Source organism: Manis pentadactyla, chromosome 15, assembly GCF_030020395.1.
Source record: "Manis pentadactyla isolate mManPen7 chromosome 15, mManPen7.hap1, whole genome shotgun sequence".
Classification (NCBI taxonomy): Eukaryota; Metazoa; Chordata; class Mammalia; order Pholidota; family Manidae; genus Manis; species Manis pentadactyla.
The window spans coordinates 41448155-41475761 of NC_080033.1; the positions used below are offsets into that span (position 1 = coordinate 41448155).

The window sequence follows — 27607 nt, forward strand, 5'->3', positions numbered from 1 at the left end:
TATTTAAATAAGCATATGTGTCAATCTCAGAGCTGGGGTTACAGATTCAACCCCTCCCAGTCTCCTATTCCATGGGTTATAAAAAGTTATTTGGGTGAAACAGGGGCAACTATGACCAGAAACTCTTCTTTACTAGCTGGAGGCTGATCATAGAAGTCCATTTGCCTGGCACAATTTATAGCACCACCTTCATGAAGAATCTGCTACTAGATACACAGCACAGGAAATAGTCTTTATTACTGTATACACTTATTTTTCCATGAAGAGCACAGCTTTTAAAATAAATCCACACCAGACATAGAAATCTGATTGACACTGGAACAGTCCATGACACAGAGAGGGCACCACTGAACAGTCCTTATTTACACAGAAGTGGAGAAACAGTGGGATGAGTGTGGGCAGCCCAAGAGCAGCTTCACAGTCACTAGTATCTCGGTGACTTCTCTGATTGTAGTAATCACTATGCTGACATCCACAGAGCTGTGGGTCCTGGGACTTAGGGAACCTTTGATTATCTGATCCAACCATGCCTTTACAGACAAAGAACTCTGAGGCTCACAGCAATGGAGCCACTCTCCCAAGAAACCAGCTAGTCCCCTGCAGACCCAGATCTGTGCAACTCTAAATGCTGTGCTGTTTCCACCACACCACCCTCCCTCTCTGTTCTTCTCCACTCCATAGCTTTCAAAGGAAACAAACAAACAAATGAAATGAACTCAGTGGGCTCCTTTACTAAGAAATGACTTCTTTGGCAGGACTGCTTTGGTCTCACATTACTGGGGCTGGGGCACAGATCATCTGGGAGGAGACTGGTCCCCACTTGGAGGAAACCCCGCTGAGGATTAAGGCAGCTTCCAGGACTTTCATTCAGCAGGATATTGGGCAAGAGTTGGCAGCTCCCCTTCCCCTCTGTCTTGCTGGCATCTAGAATGAAGACCAACTAACGGGAGGACATTCAATAAGTAGACACTGAGTAGATGTTAACACAATGGTCTCAAACAGATATTTTACATTTTGTGGAAAATAATAATTCCTTTAAAATCTGGTAAAATATCAAAAGTGTCAATATACAGTACACAGGAGCACCCTGATTCTGGGTAACTCTATCAAACAAAGGCCACAAAAAATAAGTCAAATGTTATTTAGGATAAAGCACGTACTCCCGCGGCATTAAGTGTGCAGGGAAGGTGAACCCAGCAGGCTGGCCGGCACCTCCACGAGAACTTCCAAGGGCTTCTTCTGGGGTCCCTCCACACCCCAGGGCCCCAGCTTGGGGCCACGTTCCCCCAAGCCCAGGCTCAGGGGCCAACTTCCACCTCAAGGCAGCACCACTGTGTTGTTTGGGGTTGGATCAGCGAGCACTACACCTCCGAGTCACCCTTAGGACGGATGTCTGGAGGCAGAAGGGCCGCGTGCAGATGCAAAGAGAAAACCACAGGCTGCCTCTCAGGTGTGTCCCTGTTCTGGGACACAGGCTTTTCTGGCTGTTTGCTCTCATTTCAGCCAGGTAGACTCAGCTTTCCCCACCCTGCTGTTCCCCAGAGCCATCACTGCCACCAAAAGAAAGCAGCTGAATGACTTTCTCTCTGGCAACTAGTTAGATGAGAATAAATTGCATCCTCTCCCCCTTTCCCTTCTTCTGATGCATTGTTCTTTTGCTAAGAAACACCCCTCGGCCACTTGACTAGAATCCTGTTGGATTTTAATGGTGACTCTGGGTGGGGTGAACCATATCAAACACAGAATGTCAAGGTGCTCTGGGCTGAGAGTCAGGGGATCTGACTGGAGGTCCAACTGGATTGCCTCACATCTGAGAAACGTTGAACAAGAGTGACTGCAGTGCTGGGCCTTGCTTGTCTCACCTGGGAAATGGGGACACAGAAGCCGGCCCTGCAGTCCTCACTGGGCAGATGGGAGTGGATAAAAGTGCTTTGTAAGAAAACCTGTAACATTAAGGGGGAATTACCCTTCACGGGAGGATCTCGGGTCCCTTCCGGGGCCATATTCCATCAGGGGTGGATCTCCCACTCCCGTCTCCCAGACCAGTGCCTTCCTGTTCCACCCTGTTGGAGGCTCCCAGGCCCCAGCTTTTACAGGGTCCACAGCAACTGCCACTTGGGCTGTCTCAGACTTTGGGCTGGCCTTTTTCATATTTCCTAGAAGTCTCTTGATTGATCCCCTGTAATCTAAAGAATGTCCTGAGAACCCTGACTCAGAAGGGACATGGGGCCTTCAGAAGGAAAACCATCCCCTTGCCCCAAGCTGGCCTCTACATAATCCTCTTCACAGACTGCATGATTGATTGATCAGGCTCAGTGACACCCTAGTTTCATGCAAAGAGCCTTCTGGATGTGTGTCTCCCAGCACTTCCAGCATTAAATGGAATGGTCCCCTTTTCCTGACCCAAGTTTCTGCAACAGGGGCTCCCACAGTCAGAATAAGAGCCCCATAAGTCCAGATTTCCAAAAAGGGGGGGTGGGGCGTAAGAGACTCAAACCATAAATAGAAACTCCAAATAAATGCCACCAACTTCAACTACAAATCACTTCTCTGAATGAGCTGAAACTAACCATGACTACCACCAGAGGGCACCACTTGCGAGTCTGTATCAGACGTCAACCTGGAAATTCTCTAAAACCACCAGCCTGCGCCAGCAACTCAGAATACTCTCTTCAGCTTGAACGACCAGGTTGCTGTGTGTTTGGTTCCACCCGGCCTTCCAAGGTGCCACGTCCAGTCCATGAAGAGTGACAAAAGGAGTTTTCAGGGCCAACTCCTTCACTTGAATCTGCTGGTCTGTGCTGGGTGGGATTCCCAGGGAAAGGTTTTTGCAAGTGTCCGTGAACGATGAATACACAAACAGCTTCTCAGGCTGCCCTTGGGCACTCACCCGCTCCTGTGAGGACAGCAGAGAATCCCATGGTAGAGACTCACTTCTGGCCTCGCTGAGCTTCTGTCCCCAACCACCCAGAGAGGCCTCAGGACCCACAGCTGGGTTTCTGGGCCCTGTGTGCCTAACAGAACATGCCCTGCATGTGGCCTCCGTGAGCCTGTCTGCACTTCTGCAGACACCGCTCACTGCAGCTCATCGCCATCCTACCCCATGACCTCCACATCCATGACCTATCACCTGACCACCAGCAGCCACACTCCAGCACACACGCAAATCAGACTCCATTGGCTGGAGTGAAAATTAACTCTGAAGGTTTCTGTTCACCATCCCCAAGAGCATCTGCCCTTGGCCTTCATGACAGGGACAAATAAACCCAAACCCCCTGACAGGGCACAGTTCAGATCCCTGTGTGCTGCCTGGAGTGGACAAGAGAGGAAGGATCTATGTCCTCCACACCCGAGCCTCCAACTCAGCCGGCTTTTGTTTGTGTTTAGTTTTACGATGTTTGACATAAAAAAGCAATATCCTCTATCTGATTTGTTGGACTGAGGATTTCTTCTGTGGCCTAAAGTACAAGTAAACGAGGTGGGGAGTTCTGCCCGCGCTGTGGAGCTCAGCCTGGGCCGCTCCCAAGTTGGGTGAGACCTCCCAAAGCAAAAGCAGTTCAACAGAGTCATTTTTCCTGTTCCCTCCTCTCCTCTTCTCCCTCAAGGCTCACCAATCCAAGCTCACAGTCCCCAGGCCAGGTGAACGGAAGGTGAATGAAAACCGGAGCACAGCATTTGTAACTGGGACAAGAGGAAGAAGGGTCAGAAAGAACGCCTCCAGGAGAGGAATCCCAGGACAGCGTCCAGGGTGGTGGTGACTTGACCTGGACATCGGCACAGCAGGGTCCCTCCTGGGGGTCAGGTTCAGAGGGCCAACCAGTGCTGCAGCTGCAGAGAGAGAAAGCAAGGTGTGCCAGGGCCGGGGGGCATGGGTGGAGAGCACCAGGGCCAGCAGGAAGCACAGAGCAGGCAGAACACGTGCCTCTCACTTCAGAGACCCTGGAGAACATGCAGGTTGATTCCTAATTGTCACTTTGGCCCAGAAAGCACCAAAGAGCCCTCCCAAAGTCCGACAGCAAGTTTGAAACAGGGATCTTGGTGGGGCCCTCCCCATCCCCTCTCCCCGAATTCTTTTAAGGGGAAAGGGGTAGGAGGTCAGTGTGTAACTGATATACCTGCGGGTCTTCCTTCAACGTAAGAAATCTTCAGCCTAGTCTGGTGACAGTTCACAGAGGGAAAAAGTGTTTAGGGACTTGGCATCCCAGGACCCAGGAGCAGAGGGGCAGTCAGGGCTGGTAGAAGGCAGCGGACAGGCCCCTCTCCTCTGTCCCAAATACCTAGAGCCACAGCTGTTCTGGGTGGGGTGTGATCCTATCTGAGGCATTCAGCACCCAGCAGGGAGCAGTGAGAACCCAGACCACGGCCCGCACCCGGAACAGCCTAGGCTGCACCTACCTGGAACTGCCTGACATCCCTCTGGGCCACCAGGAGATGCTCACTCTCTGGCGTGATGACATAGGCCAGTCTCTGTGAGAGGGTGGAGAAGGGGCAGAGCCCCAGCTGGGCCCCGGGACACCCTCTCAGTGGCCCAGAGGACGCCCCAGGTAAAGGCTACCTGCCATTTGGCCCTTAAGTCCCACATGGACACTGTGTGAGGTCTGCACAAGATGCTCGCCACCCTTGTTTGTGGAGCTGGTCACTGAGTCACTCACTCAGTGAATGTTCAGTGAGCCCTGTGGTCAGACACTGGACGAGGCCCTTGGGGTCCAGAGTTGAAGGTGACCCAGTGGCTCTGCACCGGGGGGGCTTACAGTGCAGGGAAGGGGCTAGCATTGAACAGATAAAGACACAGGCCACCAAAACCAGGACTGGAGAAAGTGCTGCAGAGGACAAGCTCGGAGCGCAGATTAGAGGGGACCAGGTCGGGACTCAGGAAGACATTGAGAATCAATCACCGATCCCGAGATGGCAAGATGCCCTCGCCGGTCCCAGAGTGTGAAGAATAAAAAGCTCAAGGCAGGTCCTCGTTCCCACGTCCCGGATGAGCCCACAGAACACGGGTCCTCCCAGCGACCCACAGGCTCCCAGACGTTGGGATTTCAGGGCCAGGAAACATGTACAAGGAACTGGGGGAGGGGCAGACCCAGCCCCGCCTGGGTCCCTCTTCCCTAAGGTTCCATGTGGGCCCCTTACATCCTCACTGTCATCTGTCCCCCAGTTAGAACATGAGCTCCTGGAGAGAATCCAGCCCAGGTCATAGCCTCTCAGTGTCTGTGGAGTGAGGGACGAAAGGAATGCCACCTCAGTCTTGCATAGTAAGGACATGTAGAAAAGATTATCATTATTTATAAATGAAAAGGTATTTTACGAACCCAAGACTAGGAAAGACATGATTTCAGAGTACAGGTTTGCTGAATACTTGTCTATGTATATGTGTATACGATGTGTACAGATGAAGAAGAAAGTGTAGTTTGGAAATCTCTGGTTTAGGCTGATCGGGTGTCAGGTTCAGGAAGGACGCAGGTAAACCAAGATGACAGGGTCACAGTGAGCTCGGATGGGGAGAGTGGGGACATCTGGGGACATGAGACTCCTTAGAAAGGGAAACAGGAGAAGGCCCAATTAAGGCAGTCTAACATCCTTAGAGGACTCAAGGACTGCAGGGCACCCCTTTGCATAACAAACAGTAGGAATGGCAGGAGGAGCATATATGGCATATGACACACAATGTCACAGCAGGTAAAAGGCACTGAACACATCCTTTGTGCCAGGAACTGTGCTAAACACTCCCCTTTTCCTTCAAGGTCCAAATTATTATCCCCAGGTTACAAAGGTGGAAACTGAGGCTCAGGGTGGTAAATGACTTGGACCCCACGGTGGGTCTGCTGTCCGTGCCCTTCTGTCCGCCCTGCTCAGGGCGCCCCCTCCCATCCTGGCCCCTCGCCCCCAGCCAGAGCTCACCTCCCAAATGGAGCCCCGCGTGCTGAGGAACTTGTAGGCGGTGTAGGTGGGCACCAGGGCCATGGAGGAGAGCGCGATGCCCCAGCCCACCCAGTTGGCCCACAGTGGGAAGATGTAGTCATCGTAGGTGAGCGGCTTGAAGCTGATGACGCTGACCACCACCACAAACTGGGGGAACAGGAAGGGAGGCGGGGAAGAGAGACAGGAGACGGAGGGGCAGGGGTACAGGATGGGAGGAGGGAAGGAGGTGGGAAAGAGACAGAAGCAGAGAAAGATCAGAGGGACGTGAGGGGCAGGGAGGGAGGTGGGTCACGGGCAGAGGACAGAGTGAGGAAGGGCAGAAGAGAGAGAGGAGGAAGAATTCAAGAAGCCAATGTCACGAAAAAGAGACAAAGACAATAGGAGCAAGAAAAAGAAGAATGGAAAGGTAACGCTGGAGCTGGGCTGAGTGGTGGCACACACCGTCCCCCTGGGGACCCAGCCCCAGGCTAGAGACCCCACTAGGGGGGAAGGCCACCGTGCTATGACAGGGCTGAGCATCCATGCGTCCTGTCACATGAGCAGGGCTCTGCCTCCCAGAACCTCCTCCCTTAGGAAAAAAATATGCTCACCCACCGCCACCCTGGGCACAGACCTCTTGCCCCAGGGAGCCCCAGCCACACCCCACACACCAGGAGGAAGGCAGGGCTGACAAAATTCCAGCACAGTCTCCAGTACAGGCCCGGCTTGAACCCCATCATCTGCTGGATGTCATTGCTGAACCTGTCCACACCTGCGCACACACAGGGCAGCCCCGTCACGTGGCCCCGCACAGCCCCAGCCACCCCCTGGGCCCTCCCACAGGGCCTGGACTCAGGCGGGGAGCAGGGCAGTGAGACAGGACACTCTGGCCCTTGGCTGGTGAAGAACAAGGGGAAGGTGACACTCAGGGGCAGTATCACCTTTCAGGTGCCACCCCAATTCATTTCTCGGAGGGAAAGCAGGGCTTGGGGCTGGAGGGGACCTGCTCCAGTCTCCACAGCCGGGCGGCCTGAGAGCAAAGCCCTCCTCTCTTTCCTCTGCGCATGCTCCCTTGAAAGTGACCACAGCACCTTCCCTGATTCTCATCTGGCAGAAAAGCCCAATCACACTGCCATCTGCCTGACTAGTAGAAAAGAGTGAGACAGGACTAACTAACACTTTGATGTGACCCCTGCAGAAAAAAATGCACAGTTACAAACACCTTTGACAATTTGTAATGTGTTCTCCTTATTCAGCTCCAGAATAAGGTGGCCAGGGAAATACAAAGCACCAGCTCCATGTGAATTTCACATAGAACATGAAAATCACATTATTTTAACTACAACTCATGCGATATTTGGAGCATACTTATACTAAAACAATTATTCATTATGTATCTGAAATTCAGGTTTAAAAGAGCACCTTGTGTTATATTTGCTAAATCTGGCAGCCCTACCCTAGGCTGAATTACGTGGCTTGGAGATGAGCAGCTTCCTCGGATTTCCCCTTTCAAAGCTGACGCCGGAGGCCTCTGGGGGCCTCTGCAGCCTCCTGTTAACAGGCCTGCGTGCAAGGATGAGCTGAGGGCTGGGAGAGCTGTTCCTGATAAGTGACCTGCTCGTTCTGGAATCAGCCAGGGGCTGTCCTGGAAATGGGAAGGCCCTTTGCGTCTCCAGGGGCAGAGGGTCCCGGAGCAGCAGGGGCCCTGAGGCTTTCCCACCCACTCAGGGCCCAGCACGTACCATAAAACCAGGACACTCCAATGGCTTCCATGAGCACAGCAAAAAGAATGGAGGTCCCCGCGGCAAATGTGTCCAGCAGGGTCAGCACGTATATCCCACCCTGGGGCATGGAGGGAGAAAGCCTGAGGCCACCTTGGCTAGAAATGGCCACTGACTGTTATGTGTATGCCAACTGTCCCACTTGCTTAGAACCCAGTTTCAGAATGTGGGTGACAGGCCTGTGGTGCTATTGTGCTGATGTCACATGTTCGCATCCTTACAAAGGCCTTTTGGAGTCCCTGGGTCTGAGGGTGGGTACTGTAGCCAGTCAAAGGCCAGGTGGGTTTCAAAAAGATTTCTGCCTCTCAAGCCAATAAGCAGCTAGTAGGGTTGCCTGGAGCTCTTCGGGCTCAGAGGTAGAAGATAACAATGGGATGTAACCCCAGGGGATCCCAACCGGGTTGAGGATGCCGGCTCCCCATGGCTCCCCCTGAGCTCACCCCATCTGGGAATGTCTGACTGGGTGGAAATGCAGCCGCACAAGTTCTGAGTGACCCAGAGCCCAGCCCCGCCTCACCTTGGTTATGCAAAATAGGGCCAGAAGGAAAGTTCCAAAGGTAACTCCAAAGGTGAAGAGCTTCCTGTGTCGCTTCAGGACCTGGAAGTCGTCGGCCAGGCCTCCCATCTGGAGGGAACCAGGCAGAGTGGGGAGCAGAAGTGAGAGGCTCCCTGCACCTCGGTCTCAGGCCCCAGGCCACCTGGGGCCGCCTGCAGCTGGGGACTCAGGCACCCTGCCAGCTGCCTCGCCTCTCTAGAGAAATCGGCCGGTTCTGCCTTCTCCATCCTCATCCCACCTCTGCCAGCTTTTCAGCCAGAATAGAACTCGGAAACTATGTGGGAAAGGTGAAGAGTTAACTCCTATCTTCTCCTAATCCCAGGCACCTGACCCTCTCAATCAGCCCGAGTGGGCACTGGGAGCCAAGGGGGGAAAGAGGGGGCAAAAACACGCATGTAATATATCTGCATGTTAATAAGGGCTTCTGGAAACATCTACCAAAGGAGAGCTTCCGGTGATTGCAGTATAGGTAGTAGTTTCTGACAAGGATTTTCGGCTGCCTCTGTAATTGTCAATCAAGTAGTAACTTCAAACTCCAGACTCTCAGTCTGAAAGGGTCTCTTATCCCATAGCTATGGACAAATCTATTCTTTATGAGGCCCTCGCTATGGCCTCATGAGTAACAATTACATGCTTACATCAGTGACATCCCAAGACTGGGATGGCAGACAAGGAGTATGCATGCCACCATTCTCTACCTCATGCAGGTCTCCTCTACCCTTGGCAGACACTATTTATTAATTAAAAGCAATATTCCCTCCTGTGTGCTGGGAAGCAGCCTCAGAATCCTCGACACACTGCTTCTAGCAGATCTACCAACTGAAAGGAAAAGGCAGTAAAAGGAAGCCTATTTGCTAGCCCTACCCTAAGATTTCTTGCAAATTTCCAGGCACAATATACAAAAGGTAGACATAGATATAATAAGACATCAGTAAACTGCATCTTACATATGCATAAACTAAAAGGTCCTAAGATGAATGAGGCTTAATGTGTTTTTGCTGGTTGTTGTTGATGAAATATGGTGAGAAGAATGCTTGGTTAGAGAACAAGAGTTCCATCGGTACCCTCTCTGAATTCAGTGTCCCTGTCCTCAAGAGGGGCCTGCTGTGCTGGCTTATCTGAGGTCCTCTCTGATGTGCAGTTCCATGATGCCAACAAGCTTTCTACTGGTTCTTGGCTTTGGCCTAAGTCTTGCCTTTTTGAGGGAGGACTCACTTCCATGTTTGTATTTAAACAGGGCCTCTGGAACCAACTACCAACCAGAGGCTTGAATGGTGGGAACTTTAGGCTGGGTAGCTGGGGTGGGTGGGGGGAGGCTCAGGCCCAGTGGTGTGTGTGGGGTGGGGTGTATCCTGGGCAGGCTTACTCACTGAGCTGTCAATTCCTAGAGCCAGGAGCATGATGAAGAACACAATAGCCCAGAATGTGGATCCCGACAGGGTGGAAATGGCTTCTGGGTACAGGATGAAGACTAGGCCAGCTCCTGCAAGAAACACCAAGGACCTCACCAATGGCTGGGACTGTCTGAGCTGGAGATGGCAGCATTCTGAGGCCCAGTCAGCCCTAGCCCAGGCCCATGACAGTTGGTCAGCCATGTGCGGCAGAGCAAACCAAGGGTCTAAAGATGCAGCGAGCTCCAGCTTGCAGTTCACTGCACAGCACGGAGGCTGATTCAGAGCCAGGTCAGAGGGCCGTGCCTTGCCTGGAGAGCTACAGCTACATGCATTGGATCCTACCTCCTGCACACCGTGAGGATCCTCTTACTCTCAAAAGTCTGTTGTCCTCAGAGTCCATTTGAGCTCCTCCCCGGGTCTCAGCTTCTTTGTGGATTATGGGGAGCAGTGGGGAAGGACACAGTTTCCACAGTCAGACTGGTCAGAGCTTGAATCTGGCACTATTGCTCAGTAGCTGGGGGACCTGGGACAACTTACACAGCCTGAGTCTCAGCTTTCTCCTCTTTAAAATGGGCCCATTCACACTTGCCACATGGAGCTGTCAGAACCAATGAAGCTATGTCAGGTGCTCAGCATGGGGGCTCGTCTAGGGAGCTCCGAAATCAGCCCTACCTGGCCTGACTCAGAGGAAGCTTCTGTTACACACGCAGGGTCCAGGACTGCCTGGAGCTCCTGGTCATAGCCTCAAAGGAAGCCTATCACATGGGCAGCTTGGGAAGCTCCATGTCCAGCAGCCTCAGTCCTGAGGCCATGGGGAAGCTGCACAGCCATGAATGCAGGGCGGTTTCTCAGCCTCCTCCTCTTGCATCTGCCCACCCACCTTCAGTGGCAATGGGCCATGTAGCCGAGGATGGAGAAGATGGCGAACCCCGAGATGAAGCTGGTGACACGGTTGATGGTGCTGGTGAGCAGGGCATCCCTGGGGGAAGACACACTGTTAGTTCAAGTCGCCTGGCTCTCCCCAACCTGCTCATGGACGGCTGTGCCGTCTATGAAGTCTCGGCTGCAATGCCATCCCCCATTCAGTTTTCCTGTGCCAGGGACCCCAGCGCCCCACCATCACCTGGAAAGTCCCTGCAGGTGCAGGAAATAAGTAACAGCTTCTGGATGAAACATTCGGAGACCACAGTCTGGTATTAAATTCTTACTGGGGAATCCTGTCCCCAGCCTCCTTTTCAACAAGCTCAGCAACTTCTCAGTGTCTCTCACCTTCTCACAAAGGCATTTAAGAGCTTTGCTAACATAACCAACCCTGCTTCCAGACTTACTTCATATGCGTTCCTGGCACACTTTATACAAACCAAACCAGGCAACTTGCTGGTCCACAAACTCAATGCCCTCCCTGGCTTTGCTCATGCCATTCCCCCTATGCCTGCTGTCCCCTCCCTGTCTCCCATCCCGGTCCCAACTGTCCTCTGAGGCTCACCTCCACACTCTTGCTGGTTGCCCCAGCAGAGGGCCGATCACCCCATTTCCTGGGCCTTCCTACAGCCTGCCCCGCCGGTATGCATTCAGCCTGCTCTCTTGTACCAGAGGGGCGGTGATTCTGTCTTGAGCCTCTGATCGAGTGATGGAGGCAGGCCCAATCTGTGCCCATGCCTGAAGCCCTCACAGCACTGGGCCCGCAGGGGGCAGCATTAAGTGCCTACTGAACTGAGCTAGAGCTTGGTCTTCTGTCTCTGCTGCCCTGCAGCCTTACCTCTGACTCTGCCAGGCCCTCACCCCTCATGGACCAGCCGTAGTAGTCCACTGCCTGCCTGGGCATCAGATGGACTGTCAGGCAGTACTGTCTTTTCTGAAAGCCACATAGTGCCCCTCTGTCCCAGCTACCCAACCCCAGGATCTCCCAGTGCTTTACATCCTTGGAAGAGGTGTTCTGATTTGTGTTCATCAGGACCCCGTAGGCCATGTCAGAGTTCATAGAACACCCACTCTGGAGGTCACAGAGGTCCACCCTGCCTCATCTCACAGAAGAAAGTCAAGAGGAAAAGTTGACTTGCCCCAGACCACAGCCCTCTCTCTCTCATTTCCTAGGAGTGTTGATCCCTAGGATTTAAAACCTTCCCAGAGCCCTGAAAAGGATCTTACCTGTAGCAGTTGTCAAATTTGTGGTAACTGGCAAATGCAATCAAGACTCCAAATCCAGCCCCCAAGGAAAAAAAAATCTGAGTTGCAGCATCAATCCATACCTGAAATGGGCAAACAGAGGCCATCACCTTCTGCTTCCTACAGAGCAGGACTACCTGCCTCCCTGCCCCAGAGGGCTGGGAAGCCCCAGGGATGCTCTGAGCCTTGGGAAATGAGTTCTGAGCCAGAGATGGGCAGCCATGCAACTCCTCCACCCCAAAAGCCTGTTCAAAATCACCATGGAGAGAGACTGGGGTCTGTCTAGTGTCTCCTGGTCTTCAGTAGCCACGAGGGAGCCCACCTGGGACTCACTGAGTCAATTTGATGTCCTGATTTCCCAAGGAAATTAATAAACTTACAGTAGCAGGTTAGAGTGTGCATGAGGTGAGGGCAAAGGGCTACAACCATGTTAGGAATCACGGAGATAACTCATCAGAAAGGGATCATGGTGTCTAGCACCTTCTGCCAGCTCACAGCCAGTGGTGACTCCTCAGGGGCCAACGGGGTTTACTTATTCCAGTTTTTGGGTGATGAAAACACATGGCTGAAAGCTGGTGATATGAGCCCCTCTCTACCCTCTCTGCCTTGTGGCCTAGCCCTGGTCAATTTCACCTCACTAATCTCAGTTTCTTCATCTCTGTAGCAGGGGGCAACTATTCCCAGCCCACCCAGACTAAGAGCTGCAAATCAGGTTTGTGAGATTTCTCCATCTCCCCAATCCCATTATTCTGGGCTCCCCCTACTTTGAAAGCAGAGTGTATGGCAACAGAAGCAATCTGATGGAGGAAGATACATGTGCTCCTGAGACAGTATTCAGGCTCCGTTTCTACTTGTCAGGATTCAGGATATCTAAACAGCTGCAGAGCAGATAGAACTTGTTTCACGAGGCTGATTGCTTTACAAACTTGTTTTTACAAGGCTGGTGCGAGTCTTATGCTCTCTGACAGTTTTCTTTCTGACAGTTACTAAGGAAATAGGTTTTTCTCTTGGTTACTGGGCTAAAGCCCCATGGTCTGGTGAGGTGTCACAGCTATGGGAGCTGCCTCCTGAGAGGCATCCCTCTTCGTCCTCTGTCTCTGCTGCCTGCCAGGATTACTGTGGGGTCAGACGAGCGTGAGGAAGCCTTTGGGAATTGTGAGGGAGATCTTAACTGAGATGGGCCCGGGGGAGGAGGCTGGGTTTCATCTCAGCCGTGATTTGAAGATGCTCAGGGGATGGGGCACCCCCAAGATTGTCTCGGCTCCCATCTGCACCCCACTGCTTTGGAATCCACTCCGAATTAACCCACTGTCATCACAATCTGTGTCTCTGGGCAGGACAGCTGCAGGAGCCTGTGGGGGGACAGTCAGCAGGGTCCAGACCTCTGTGGGTCTGATGCTGCTCCTTATGGTGAGATCAGAGGATGGTAGCAATGCCAGAGGTGGAGACTTGAGAGTGGAAAGAGGGCTGAGGTGGCTGGGGTGGGTGAGGGAACCATGTCACAGGGTAGATGTCAGGACCAGGACAGGGTACTGCTCTCCTTGAAAAGAGGGGTCTGCAACGGGCTTGTGAAGACCAGCAGGTGCGATCAAAGGGATGTTGGTCAGATAGAGAAGCTGCAGCCCGGGGAGGGATGGTTCCATCCCAGGCTACGCCACAAGCTCGAGGCAAGGCTGGGACCAGACTGCCTGTTGCTGCTGGCGTGGAGAACCCTCCTCAACCCTGGCCCACAGGGGGTGGTCGCTGGGCACTGACCGTGGCCTCTTTCAGGCGGTAGAAGTCGATGTGCAGGTAGGCGTTGATGCCGTTGGAGGCGCCGGGCAGTGTGACGCCGTGGACCAGGAGCACAAACAGCATGAGGTAAGGCAGCGTGGCCGTGATCCACACAACGTGGCAGTGGACAAGCTAGCCGTGAGAGCCCGGCTCTGCCACTGGCCTGGTGGGGCTGCGGGGGCACAGGCCCTTTCCCAGGAGCCAGGCACACCCTCCCTTCACCTAACCTCATGCAGTACACATGCCAAAAGCCCCATCTCCAGGCCCTGGTGCTCCAAGGCAGAGAACAGATGCTGGCTGCACCCAGAGCAGCTCAGAGTCCAGGGGCGAAAGTGCACCTGGGAACAGCGGTGCCACCGAAGCTGAGGGCTGAGAGGACTCGACTAGCTTCCCTCAGCTCCCAGTGCCACAACCGCCACAAGCTGCCTCTACTGACCCTCCCAGTCGCCCCCGTGGAACTAAGCACAACCTCCTTGTGCCCCCTCCCCTCCCTCCTCTCTCTCCTTCACCTTCGCTCAGGCAAACTCTCCTAAGCTCACTGTCCACTGAGGCAGGTGGCTGGGCAGAAAGCAATCTCTGGCCGCCTTTACCTTGGGATGGATGTAGGACAACTAACTGTCTTGTCCAGGAACCCATCAGGGAAAAGTTCATCCCCAGACTAGAAAAAGTCACCCGCAGCCCCCACCACACCCCTGCTCCTTGCCTCAAGTGGAGGAACCGAGAAGAAAGGGGGGCCGGGAGAAGGTTGTGTGGGCTTCCCTGAATGTCAGGATACTCTGGGGGAAGTTCTACATAAAAACGTCAAAGTTCAGGTCCCATTCTTGGAGTTTCTGACTTAATTGGTCTGGGGTGGGGCATGCACTTCAGTGTGTTTAAACCCCCCCAGGTGATGTCAATGAGCGGTCAAGGCTAAAGGCCATTGCTATAGGCAGAGGCTGCTACAGGCGGCTGTGCAGAAAGAAGGCTCAGCAGAGTCTGTTCAGGGCCAAGGTGGCCAGACTCAGGGGAGACTCAGCTGAAACATAAGAGGACATGTGACCTAAAGACCAAACGGTCCCTCCCCCGCAAAGTGCTGGCATTACACAGCCTCTAGAATCTTCACATATCTCCAGGGAGAAAATGGAAGCCCTGAAACATGATGGAGGGTAAAGTTCTTTGCTAGCCTAGAAAGATATGGGCTCAAGACAAAAATGGAGATATATGACATAAAATCATGTTTTCCACACCTGTACTGAAGGACTGAGATTTATCCTCCTTTTCTGTCTTTCCCACTAGGCCAGGAGCTCCTTAGAAGCAAAATCTCAATATTTCTCAAGCTTGTATCCCCAGAAGATGGCACATATGAATGCTTAAAAACTGACTGTTGGATGGATGGACGAATGAATATGGATGTTGTATCGGTGAATGATTGGACAGATGGATGGACGGTTGGGTGGCTGGATACAGAGTTGGGTAGCTAATGGGTAGGTGGATGGTTAGGTGAGGAAATAGTTGAGTGGACAGATAGGTAGACGGATGAGTGGATCAGCGATAAATCCAAGGGTGTGTGGGTGACTAAGTCAAAGAATGAATGAAAGAATGAGCAAGTGAATAAACGAGCACATGAGTCCAACAGTAGTTAAATTCATCAATAGTTGGTCATGTCTTCTGAGGGAATCAGAATAGGAATCAGGCTCCCCTCTTTCCTGTTATCCAGGTGTTCCTCCAGTTTCCTCCATCGTTACACTGTCTCATTTGGAGGGGCTTCTAGATATATGCTTTAGGCTTCTGTTTTCTTTCAGGGGTCCAGGAACGAGGAGGACAAATTGCCAAAAACAAATGCAGAGGAAAATATGCCTTGGAAAGTGAAGCCACTACATCCGAGTGGCCTCATATTAATCCTGGATTTATTCTCCCAAAGTGGGAGAAATGGGTCTAACTCCCTGGTGACAGGCACAAGGAGGAGCCCTCACATGAGCTTCTGTTGGGTTCTAACTGATGTTCCCCTTCAACTCACACCAACAGCTGCAGACCCATTGCCTAGCCAGCAGGCCGGAAGAGACCAGATTTCACCCATCAAAAGACAACATCCTCAGGTCTGACTCCAAGGAATCTCCCATGGGGCTGGCTGGCAGCCCTCATTAGTCATATCTGAGGCTCCAGCATGGATTCAATTTCCCCAAGGACATGACTAAGTTGACCTTGACTGCAGTCAAGTATCACGAAAGGGGAACTTATCTTGTCCATGTACATGTGTTTCAAGCTAAACCATCTGAGTCTGGCTCAAAATTGATGGCAGAAGTGAGCTGAGCTGCTAAAATCTTGTGCAGAAAGGGAGGCTCCTGGATCCTTGGCCAACAGCTAGGTCATGCTAATATGTGCCCAGCAGGTATGTGGGGCAAAGAGAAGGGACAATTGGATTCTGTCATCTCCACCCCAGTCTTCTCTGATCAAAATGTCAAATTGCAGTGCACCTCTGGCCACAAGAAGCCAGACTTGGTCTGTCTTTGAGCACAAGATGAAAAGAGCCATGAGCAGCCCATTGTTTCGGCAAGCGTCCTCTGTGTTCAAGAAAGCACGGCTTTCCAGCACCAAAATCCAACTTCTGGTCTGTTTGTGTTTCTATCCATAAAGGTTACAATTTGTGTGGTTCTTGGGTGCCAAACTCAAACCTATGGTTGATAATCACAATGAGGAAGATCTGGGCTCCATTAAAGGAAGAACTTTCTAATGAATTGAGCTCTCTGAAGAGAGAATGAGCTTCCCTGGGAGGTGGTGAGGACTCTGTCACTGAAGGTGTGCAAATCTTGCTCAGGATCCAGGCACTAGGCAAAGGATTTCCTGGAGCAAGGTGAGGCCCAGGGACCAGCACCCTCTGCATCACTAGGAGCTTGTCAGAAACGCAAATTCTCACCCCACCCCCACAGAATCAGACTCTCAAGGTGGCACCCAGGAATCTGAGTTTTAACAAGCTATGTTATTCTTATGTGCACAAAGGTTGAGAAGCATTGTTTGAGGTCACCTGGAGGGATAAATGTTCATGCTTATTGCTGCAAAACTGCATCGATTTAGCCTGTAATGGTTAGGCTTCATGATCCTTTGAAATGGGTTTAAGGGAAATTTGCCCTAACAATGAAGACACATGAAGATTTATGGGGTGAGGGTTATGCACTAATGTTACTTCAGAAAACACTGAGCTGTAAATATTTTAGTACTCATTGCTTGTATGCAAATGATGCTGTGCATTATAACAGGGTCCCCAACGAGTCACTAAAGCAAGTCAAGACCACCCTGTATTGACACATTAGTGGGAAGATTTGGCTAGAATTGTGACTTGAACTCCAAAGTAACAGAATGACTTTTTATTTAGATATTCTAGAACTCAGGTTTTCTCCTAATTGGTCTGGCTTTCTCTCTCCTCAGCTAGACCACCTGTGCCAGAATTGGTGAGGTGTTCTGTCTTTTTCCATCCCCCAAGGAGCCCACAGGCTGGCAGGGAAGTGGGCAGAGGATGGAGGCTGCCCCTGGCCAATTCTGTTGTCTTGTTTTCTCCAGGCATAGGGGAGTCTGGGGTTTCTGAAAGTTTAGCCCGGCATGTAAACAGAGCACATGGGACGCTGGGCCTGCCCCTCTACCCAGTGGGAAGTCAGCAGAACCCATGGAGGTGGGGGCAGAGCACTGGAAGGGCTGCTGACAAAGGGGACAGACGAGGATCATGTCCATCTGCCGGCCCTGCACTGGGGCCCTCCCCTCTTGCCCACCCTCCATCAGGGTGGGAGGCCAGTGCGGCCACTGATTGCTCTCACTTTGCGGGTGAGGACACTGGAGCTTAGGGGGTGTTATAATCTCAGGTCACCTGGTAGGAAATGTTTGGTCCCCAGCCCAGGTGGTCTGACCACAAGACCATGTCCTATCACTTGCTCTCCTGTATATTTGAGACCCAGGTTCAATTTCTAGCCAGGCTAGACTGCTGTGAAGCCCTGTCCCTCTCCAGACCTCAGCCTCCTCATGTGAACAGGAAGGTGGGAGTAGATGCCTCTCTTCCATTCCAACTTGTAGGGTCTCAGTTACTGGACTTGTAGTTGCTAGGGCCAGCTCAGCCAGCAGTGCGTGAGATGGGGAGGCAGGCCAGACTCGGGGTGGCAGGCGGCAGTGTGCACATACTCGCCCGCCTCCCTGGGGGCCAACTAACTCTTGACTCAAACCTCAACCCACTGCTCTGAGGTAGTCAGTGGGCCAAGGTCCACAGAGCGTGTGGTCTTGGGTAATCCCTTTTCCTGATTCAGACCGTACTCCATCCTCCACATCCTGGCTGCTGGCTGTGGAATCACACATCTTCCCAAGTGCAGAGCCATCACTTGCCAAGACCTGAAGTGTGAACATTTGCAGTTCATTTCAGGTCGGCTCTGTGGCTGCAGGAGCCTGCTAAGAGAAGTTCCATGTCCTGTGTCAGATGAAGTCTGGGAAAAAGTAAGCAATGCTTTTGGCTTTCTCATGAGCCAGTTTATAAAACCAATTAAAGACAGGGCACAGGAATGTCCTGATGGAAGTTCCTTATTCTAGAAAGCCCTTCCCATGGGCTGCCAGGGGCCCTTGCCTGCTCATCTGCAGGAACATTGGGAGACTGACGCACAATGTGGGCTGTGGCTTCCGTGGATGTATTTCCACCTAGGTGGGGAGCTTCCTAGGGCAGCAGTCCTGCTCTGCCCCTCATTACACTCCTCAGGGGAGGGGTGAACCCAGCATGCTCAGCTCAGCTTCTCTTTTTAGTGTCAGTCTCCTCCCAAGTCATGCTCTTTGCTCCTCCCAAGTGCTGATCTAGGTGGGGCAAGCTGTAACCAGTCAGTGATGGCTGCAAGGAACTTAACCTTGGGATGCAATTTTAGAAGCCTGTGGCGGCCCCATGCCCAGGCCAGGAGCAGCAGTAAGCCTCGCTCATCTACAGTTCTGCAGCCTGCAGAGGCAGGAGAGCCCTGCTCCTGAGGACGAGGAAGGGTGCAGGGAGGCTGGCCAGGCTGGCCTGGACCTTCTGCACCTCTGTGGCTTTGTTCAGGCAGTTCTTTCCGCCAAAAATCTCTTTCCTCTGTCCCATACCTACCCGTGCCTGTCCTTAGAGACCTAGCCAAATGTCACCTTCTCTGTGTTCTTTGCAGACCCGTCTCAGTTGGAAGAGCTTCTTCCTTCCATTAACACAGCATCTCACACTTTTTTTACCGCGACAGCTCATGGTAAGGAAAACCTTATATATTGAGACAAAATGCGCACAGATGTATGAATTGCCATAACTGAAACACCAACTTGTGGCAACCCCTGCACTGGTTTCATGACTGGTGAAAAGCCCACAGTTTGTATTTCAATTAAAGTGCAACTTGATGTGAAATGACCTCCAAGGTAACGTTAAGAAACAAAGGAAGACATGTAATAGTGTGCAGTTTGTGGCCATGAGCGTTTAAAGGGGAACACACATATATCTCTGGATGGAGACTGGAGGAACGAGTGACACTGGCGGGCTACAATGGTCCTTCATACGTGTAATATTATAAACAACTGAAGATGGGATCTGTCTTATTTTTTTCTGGCATCACTAGTGCTAGCACAAAGCCTGGCACAGTGTCTGGAAGTGTGCAGTAAGGTGAACTGAATTAAAAAGAACAACTTAAGTTCCCCAAGTTTATTCACTCACCCGCCCTTTCTCCTTTCTTCCTACCTCCCCTCCTTTCCTGAGTTACCCTTCAATCAATATTTACTGAAGACCTACTATGTGCCAGGAGCCAGCATGGTAGAGGCCTTAGCCTGGTTTTGCTCTATCCCAGAACTCCTTCCAGCCCTGGACTGCATTTTATTTGGGTTCTTCCTGGGCACAGACACTGTCTCCAAGTTGCTGATAGGAAGTTCCATTTTAAGCTTTCTTGACAGATTCCATCCCCACTGACTGCTGGTGCCCCCTCACAAGCTTTGCTTTCAGTAGTGTGACCAAGGGCTCTGGAGTCCCTGAAAGAACCCTGATACAGCCCACTTTCCAAAGTCAGCTGCCTAACGAAGCTTCTCGCAAACTCATGCCTGCCTGATTACAGTAGATTACTGCCTGTGACCCCCAACAAACACACATCTGCACGTAGTCCCACCCGCACTCACTCTGGGCTTTATCACAGGACTTATCTTGGCTGCTGGGATAATGGCAATCAGGACACAAGCAGTGACTAGAAGAGCTATTTTCACTTTGGGGCTTGTCTGCTTGGAACATGCTTGTGGCAGTCAGCCACCATGCCGTGAGAAGCCCAGGACACATGGAGAGGCTGCACAGAAACCACCCGAGGTGTTCTGCTGTACAGCTCTGGCTGAGCCCCCAGCCTGGGCCCGCTGCCATCCTTGAGTGTGCGCCATCTTGGATGTCCCAGCCCAGTCAAGCCCCCAGGTCTGAAACCCCGGTGGTATCAGATGGAGCAGAAGAACTGCCCAGCTGATCCGTCAACCCACAGGATCATCAGAGATAATAAGATACTTGCTATTCTACATCACTGCATCTTGGGGTGCTTAGTTGCACAGAAATAGCTAACCAAAACATGGAAAGAACATTTCCCAGCTAAAGCCTCTTTAATACAGTCAAGCTTCACATGGACCCCATAGGGTCCAAATGAGATTACTGTTCTCGAGATGTTCTTCGGCCTCAGGATCAACATGGGCCACGGCCTGAGGACATCCCACCCTGAGGGGCTGACTACAGGGGCCGTGCCACCTAGGTGAGAAAGGCCCTTGCAGGCACTCGGCACTGTCCAGAGGAAGCACAAAGTCCCAACTAGATAGCTTCTGGAGCATTCTCTTTTACTCAAAGGTTCAGAGGGGGGAATGACTGATTTTCACAGTGAAGCAAGTGGTTATTTATCAAGATTTGTCATTTATCACACATGTCAATAGGTTGTTTCTGCCTTTTCCCCAAGGATATCTTGGGATATCCCATTCCCTGGTCTCTGCTCTGTGGCAGTTTTGACAGAAAAGTGTGAGGAGCCCTGATCCTCCTGCACCCCCCTCACCCTACTGCTGGGGAGCCTAGGGGAGAGAAGGGAACTGTCCAAGCTCTCCCAGGAAACAGGGGTGGAGCTGGGGTACAAACCCAGGCTCTCCTGTACTTTTAGGTCCACTTCTTTTCACCAACTACCTGGTTATAACTAGAAAAAAAAATTTTTTTTGAGGCCAACCTCCTAACTGAAAGAGAAACAAAGGTATTACCTTTCCTGATGTCTTCACTCCTTTCCAGAGGCTAAAAAACAGGATGATGACGACGACCATCAGACAGACTAAGAGCTGCCACTGGGGCAGGCCGACGTCATGGATCCCGCTGCTCTCATGCAGGTGCAGGACGCCACGCCTGCGGGGGGTGGGGCGGGGGGGAGGGCCGGGGAAGACAGGGAAGTCAGGGGCGACGACCAAGGCCACGACCACAGGCCAGTCCCTGGAAGTGCCATGGCTGGAGGTGGGCCCCGGGCTGCCCTGGCCACCGCCCTGCAGTTTTGGGGCCTGCTCTGCACAGTCGTGGCCTGTGCCCAGGACTGCCCTGCCCTGGGCCAGCAAGTCATCTGGGGAGACTCCCCGGTTGAGGCTGCTTTTGGTCAGTCACCAAAATTTCAAGATAACAAAAATCTCTTGAGTGCCATGGATGAGGATGAGGCGGTAGGATGACCATCTCTGGGCCCACTGCTAAGCCCAGGCCTGCCAGGTAGCCTCTTAGCTCCTAGTGCGTTGTTGCATCAGGAACAAATGCTCACAGTCTCTCTTGCTCAGCCCAATAATTCATCTTCTATAAACAGTAAGACCCAGAACCAGCACAGGGGAAGCTGAGAAGGACAGAAGGTCAGTCTCCCACAAACTCTCACTTCCTTTAGCAAACCCTTCCGGGCTATGGTGGACACCTCACCCTTTGTCCAGCCCTTTCATGCTGCCAGGGCCATTTCCCCTCGTAGATATTTCCCTTCCCCAGGTCTCATTCTGCAGGTTTACCTGGGCTCCATTCAGAATGTGGCTCATTAATACATTTTATTCCAGTATTTAAGGCAAATATCATCCTGCCCTGGAGTAGGGCTCCAATCCAAAAGGACGTGCTGTTGGATATCTTACACACCTACGACGGGTAAACTGGGGGATAGCTGACTGTCTCTCCACCTGTCTGTGTCCCTATCTTTCTCCCCGTCCTTCCTATCCTCCTTCTCCTCTCTACCCACACCCTCCCCCTAAAAGAGAAACATGAGGTAAAAGAATGTGATTTTGAGGTCCATAAACAAGAACAGGGTTTGCAACCTGTACATAGGAATTGCTTGGAGATCTTTCAAAATCTTACTGATAACTGGGCCCCACTCTCAACCAATTACATTAGAACCCTTGGGGAATGGGCCTCAGTGCCAATATCTTTTCAATTCCCTCGGTGATTCTTCTGGATGGCCAAAGCTGAGACCTGCTGAACTAGAGGCCCACCCAAATTATAGGTTTTCTTTAGAGCAAACTTGAGCCTTCCAGAAATCTGTCTTTACTTTCCTGGCAAAATAAAATTAGCTTTCTGAGCCTAAGGGAAAAAAGGCTCAGAGAGGCTCATTAAAAGTAGGCTTGACATATCCCAGAAGCCTGGGTGTCAGATGAGCCCACAGAGTCAGAGGCAGATGGCTTCCCTCTCTGGGAGCAGAGCATATGAGCATATAATGCTGGAAGATGCTAGACTTGCCAGGAAAACAGGTACCCTCAGTCTGGAAACTTGGTCAGCTTTCCCCTGGACAGGGGTGTACATTTCCTGCGCAATCAAGGACTGGAGGCCACCCTTGATGCTAGGTATAGTTCATTCATTCATTCATTCATTTACCCATTCAAAATGAACATCTATTATTAGTAAGAACATGAAGGAAAAGAGAAGGATGTGGCACAGAAGTTATCCAGGCTCTAGGGTCAGAAGCAAACTCATTCTGTACATCTGCTGTGAGCCAGGCAGCACACTGGGGGCTGGTGACAATGGCCACAGACAAGCAGGTGATGGCTCCAGCCACATGGCACTCCTGGCAGAGGGGACAATAGCTGGTCAATACATTCCCCACCTTGAGCCTTTTTCCTTTTCAGTAAGATGGCTCTCAAAGACTAAATTACAGAATGTGAAGATAGTGCCTGGAACCCAGGGAATGCTCAGCAAATGGTAAGTGTAACTATCATCATGAGTGAGCAGCAGGCATCAGCAGAGGAGCAAAGAAGTGCCTGGAAAACTCAGCCGAGGAAGTCAGCTGGGCAGGCTCCGCGGAGGGAGTGGCTGCTGCCTTCTCTGCTGATCTGCCAGAGTAACAGGTGGATTGAGAGATGCACAGGCAGGGTAGAGGAAGAGATGGGGAGAGGGGTGTGGACAGGCATAGGCATCTGCAAATGAGCATGTGTGGATGAATGAGCAGAGCTGTGTGGGTGATCCAGGCCCACAAAGACTCACATCTCCTGTCCCTAGTCGGTCCTCATTCCCGCACCCCAGGCCGAAGTTTGCAGCTTTAAACTGCTCACCCTGCATCAGCTTCCCTGAGCGATCAGTTTCCAAATCTGCCCCTCCTAGTCCTATCTCTTGGTCTGCTACCAGTACCCCCACCCTCATGGCCCTGTCCCGGGCCAGATCCACATTCTCTTCCTCCAGGGCTATTATAAAAGTGTCCCTATCTCCCCACAACCCAGGTCTGCCTCCAGTCAGCCCCCTTAAGCCACAGTCTGCAGCTGTAGAACTATCCATTGGGAGTGTCCTTCCAATCTTGTCCCGGTCCTGCCCCTAAACCCTCAGAGGCTCCATATCACTGGAAATAGTGGTCCTCTCTGGGCAGCTTTGTCCTGCCTCTGCAGGGACATTTGGCAATGGCTGGAGACATTTTGGGTTGTCACATCTGGAGTGGAGGGACATGTGCTAGTATCTAGTGGGAAGAAGCCAGAGATGATGCTACATGTCCAAAATACACCAGGCAACTCCTCCATCGCCAACACAGAATTATCCAACCTCCAGGTTGCAAAATCCAGGTCTAGGGGATAAAAACAAGGGCCTTTCAGAATCTGACGTCCTTCACAGTCATCCTGTGCCAAGTGCGTCCTCTGCTTCACCACACCCCTGCCTTTAGCTCCGGGTAACTGCCAGACACTTACCATTTGGAGCTCCCATTGCTTTGGAACTCAGAACTGTCTGTCCTTTTCTGCCTAGAACATGCTCCTGGCCCCATTTATCTGCCTGGCAGACTTCTCACCTTGCTAGTCTCAACTTAAAAATGATACCCTGACATAGGCCCCTCTCCTATGCCCTAAGAGATGAAGAGGAAGGGAGGGAGGGAGGGAGAGAGGGAGGAAGAAAGGGAGGAAGAAAGGAAGGAGGGAGGGAGGGAAGAGAAGAAGAGAGGGCGGGCATATCTAAGAGAACCAGAAGCAGATACTGAGCCCATCTGACTTAATTCTGCTCCTTCCCTTTGCTTTATGGGCCAAGGGTTGAATGATGTCAGTAACTTTTTGGCCAATTTGACTGTTAGAATCATGAAAACAAAAAGACACCGAACCATCAACATCCTCTGGAAGAGTCATTCCAGAAGATGATCATCAAAAAACTTCAACAAAGATCCTGGCACAGTTACAGCTGTAGCTGCATTCATCCCACCGGTTCCCGGACTTGCCATGGGAATGAAGAAGGAGATATCTAAGCTGGCCTGTGCATACAGTAAAACAACAAATTTGACTGGATCTATACTGTCGGAACTCAACCAAGAATTAGGAGAAGTGCAAGTTGCAGTGCTCCAAAATCATGTGACTGTAGACTATCTATTGTTAAAAGAACATATGGGATGTGAACGGTTCCCAGGAATGTGTTGTTTTGTCTGATTTTTCTCAAACTATTCAAATTCAGTTAGACAATATATCCACCATATATTGATAAATTTTCACAAATGCCTAGGGTACCTAACTGGTTTTCTTGGTTTCACTGGAGATGGCTGGTAATTGTAGGTCTGCTTTTGTTATGTAGCTGTATTCCTATTCTGTTAATGTGTGTACGCAATTTAATTAGTTGTTTGTTAAAACCTATACATGCTTATGTTACTCTACAAGAAGTTATATCAAAGAAATAATCAATCTTCCCATGTTTTCTTCCGTCTGCTACTTCTATAGCTTTTCTTCTTCCTTCCTAATTACAACCCTTTAGTAGAATTCGTGCCTCATATAGAAAATTACTGAGTATCATAATTCTTCCAAGTGGTAAAGAAACCTCAAGACAAATGCTGGGCATAGAAGCCTCAGGGCATAAATCTGCAAAGAAGTAAAAAGCTAACCTTTTCAAAGAATATTTTTCTCTCTCACTTGCCAACTTTACATTTCCCTGTATGGCCCCGGAAGATGGTTGGTTAGCCAGAGACGGGTAAGATTCCTCAAGGGAGGAACAACCTAAGACAGGCACAGTCGCAGGGGGGCCATCAGGTGAGAAATTGGGGATCAACAGAGGTGAGGCTTAGAACCTCACCCCCCGTTTTGACAGAAATCTTCTGCATCCGTGGATGTTTTGTTGCCCTTGTCTAGCTTAGATTAATACTTAGTCTACAGGCACACACCTGATCATCTACATTTGCCCTCTTACAGCACTAAATTGTTTTCTACCTTTATCTTGCATCTACCTACCACTTCAGCATTTTATTAAAAAAAAAATATGGGAGAAATGTGGGATTCACATATAAATCAAGTATAAAAATCAAATGGATAATCATATCTGACTTGATGTTTATAGTTCATTATGCGTGATCAAAACCGAAAGTTTCTGTGATATGACTGCCCTTGCACTGTTCACCATGTAAGAACTTATTCACTATGTAAGAACTTGTTCACCATGTAAGAACTTGTTCGTTATGCTTCAGAAGATGGGAGACTTGAGAATTAGGCTTGGGGTTGATTAATGATTGTGCATTGAGTCCCCTATACAGAATTTTATTGTTGTTAACAACCATTTGATCAATAAATATGAGAGATGCCCTCTCAAAAAAAAAAAAAAAAACAGAAAGGAGAGGGAGATTTGACACACCTGATGAAAACCTGTGAAGATGGAGGCAGACAGGAGTAATACTGCCACAAATCAAGGACTGTCAGGAGATACCAGAAGCAGGAAAAGGAAGGATTCTCCCTTAGAGCCTTTGGAGGGAGCACAGAGTTGCCATGCCAACACCTTGATTTCAAAGTTCTGGCCTCCAGGAACCATGAGAGAATAAATTTCTAATGTTTTAAGGCCACTAAGTTTGTGGAAACTTGTCATGGCAGCCCTATAAATCTAATACACTAAGCTTAACAATATATCATATTTTGGTCTAATGCCATTTGGTCTAATGGTGAGAAACTGCAGCTCCCATTTGGATGGCCAACTAAGGCTATTTTCTGCACAACCTTCTTGAGATATATACGTGATCTGGTGAAAAAGTCCAAAAATAACCCAACTGTATAAATTAGTACTTTAGTATTATAGAATACACATCATCCATGGTACATTAGTACTGTGATCACATTAAAGATGTGCATTGGGCCCGCAATACTTTTTTTCCAAAGACAGAAGCAAGCGGATCTCTGTGAACCTGTACTTGCAAGCACCGTGAAGTCACACAGAACATGTCCTGTTAATAGTTACTGCCCTTCACCTCTCTTACACAAATGTGTAGGCCTTCTTTATTACCATTTCTAAGAAATAAAATCAATAATTATTTTTAGAAATTCTACTAGCCCAGCTATATATATATTGCAGTGGGTTTTCAAAATATGTTACTTTGCTCGCCAGGGCAATCTTTTAAAAACGCATTCTCAATACATGCCACTATTACTCGTTATGACAAACAAAAAACCTATATTCATTTCAAGCTCCATTAGAAACAAACACAGTGTTTACCAAACAGAAAGGGACTATACATATATCTACATATGTATCTATACATGGGAAATGCCTTTTCAAGAGTGTAACTAATGCAAATGATGGATAGTACAAAGTCTCAGCTTCTGTCAAAGTATCCTTCAACATTTCCTTTTATGAATTTATAAACTGACAATAAATTCACTGGTTGACACCCAGCACATGGGATTAGACTGCATTCTCATCTCTAAATCTGCACTGCTTGGAAAACAAAAGTTCATACACAAAAATCCATTAGATTTATGGTATATGAATTAGACTTCAATAAAGCTGTTACATTAGAAAATGTCCATTAAAATGTATATCTGGCTCTTCCAAAAACAAAAACCTGATAATGTCCAAGTTAACTCTTTTTGGATAACCAACACATTATGAGAATTAAAAGGAGGACCACTCCACATTAAAGGTGAAAGCTGGCCTAGCTCTTACACATTTGACTACTCAACAAGAAGTCAGGAAAGGACATGCTAACACTGGCCCTGCAGCTGGCCCTGCAATACAACTTAAAACTTCCAATTCCAATCAGAAAAACAAGGAGAGTCATCTCAGATCAAGCCAAAACCTCAACCCTTTAAAAACAAATTTTTCTCCTTTAAGCCTTTGCTGGCAAGAAGATGAAGTCAAAAGTGAACTTATTTTGAAACTAGTTCATCTTAAATCTGTACTTCAGGTCTAGATGATCAATTCACAGTTAACCAACCATTATCTTGGATTGACCATTTTGCATTTTTGAAGCTATACTGGAAAACCCAATCAAGAGATAAAATTTTGAAATGGAAGCATCCTTCCTTTCAAAGTTCAAAGATTTCCCAGGGGTACAATACCAGACCTCCTTCCTAGCCATGCTCATTCTAAACTGAGAAACTCTCTTTGATATGACCAAGCATGCATTGCTGAAACCATCTAATAGAAGGTGTTGAAGGAGAGTGTCATGCATTAAGTAGATCAGAATAAATGATCATTATGACTCAATACATTTATAAACAAACCTGTCATTAACATCTCAAAGCGAAAAATGGAGTATCTCATCAATGGGAACTCAACAAAGTGCATCACTAATGCGCTAAGTATTACAAATACGTCTTCCAAATATGCTAAAGACAACTTAAAAATCCATTAGCTTTTAACACAAACAACTTCT

At 50.0% G+C, this 27607-nt stretch overlaps 1 protein-coding gene across 1 annotated transcript; it reads right to left on the reverse strand.

Moving 5' to 3' along the window:
- Window positions 1-2935: 2935 nt before the first annotated feature.
- Window positions 2936-21482, reverse strand: LOC130680977 (sodium-dependent noradrenaline transporter-like). Its single transcript, XM_057492874.1, is given in 12 exon segments — window positions 2936-3828; window positions 4396-4467; window positions 5902-6069; window positions 6573-6673; window positions 7644-7743; window positions 8200-8307; window positions 9609-9741; window positions 10513-10611; window positions 11781-11881; window positions 13554-13703; window positions 20778-20916; window positions 21463-21482. Coding segments are annotated over 12 exon segments (1215 nt in total). The 3' UTR covers window positions 2936-3804.
- Between the last annotated feature and the right edge of the window lie 6125 nt (window positions 21483-27607).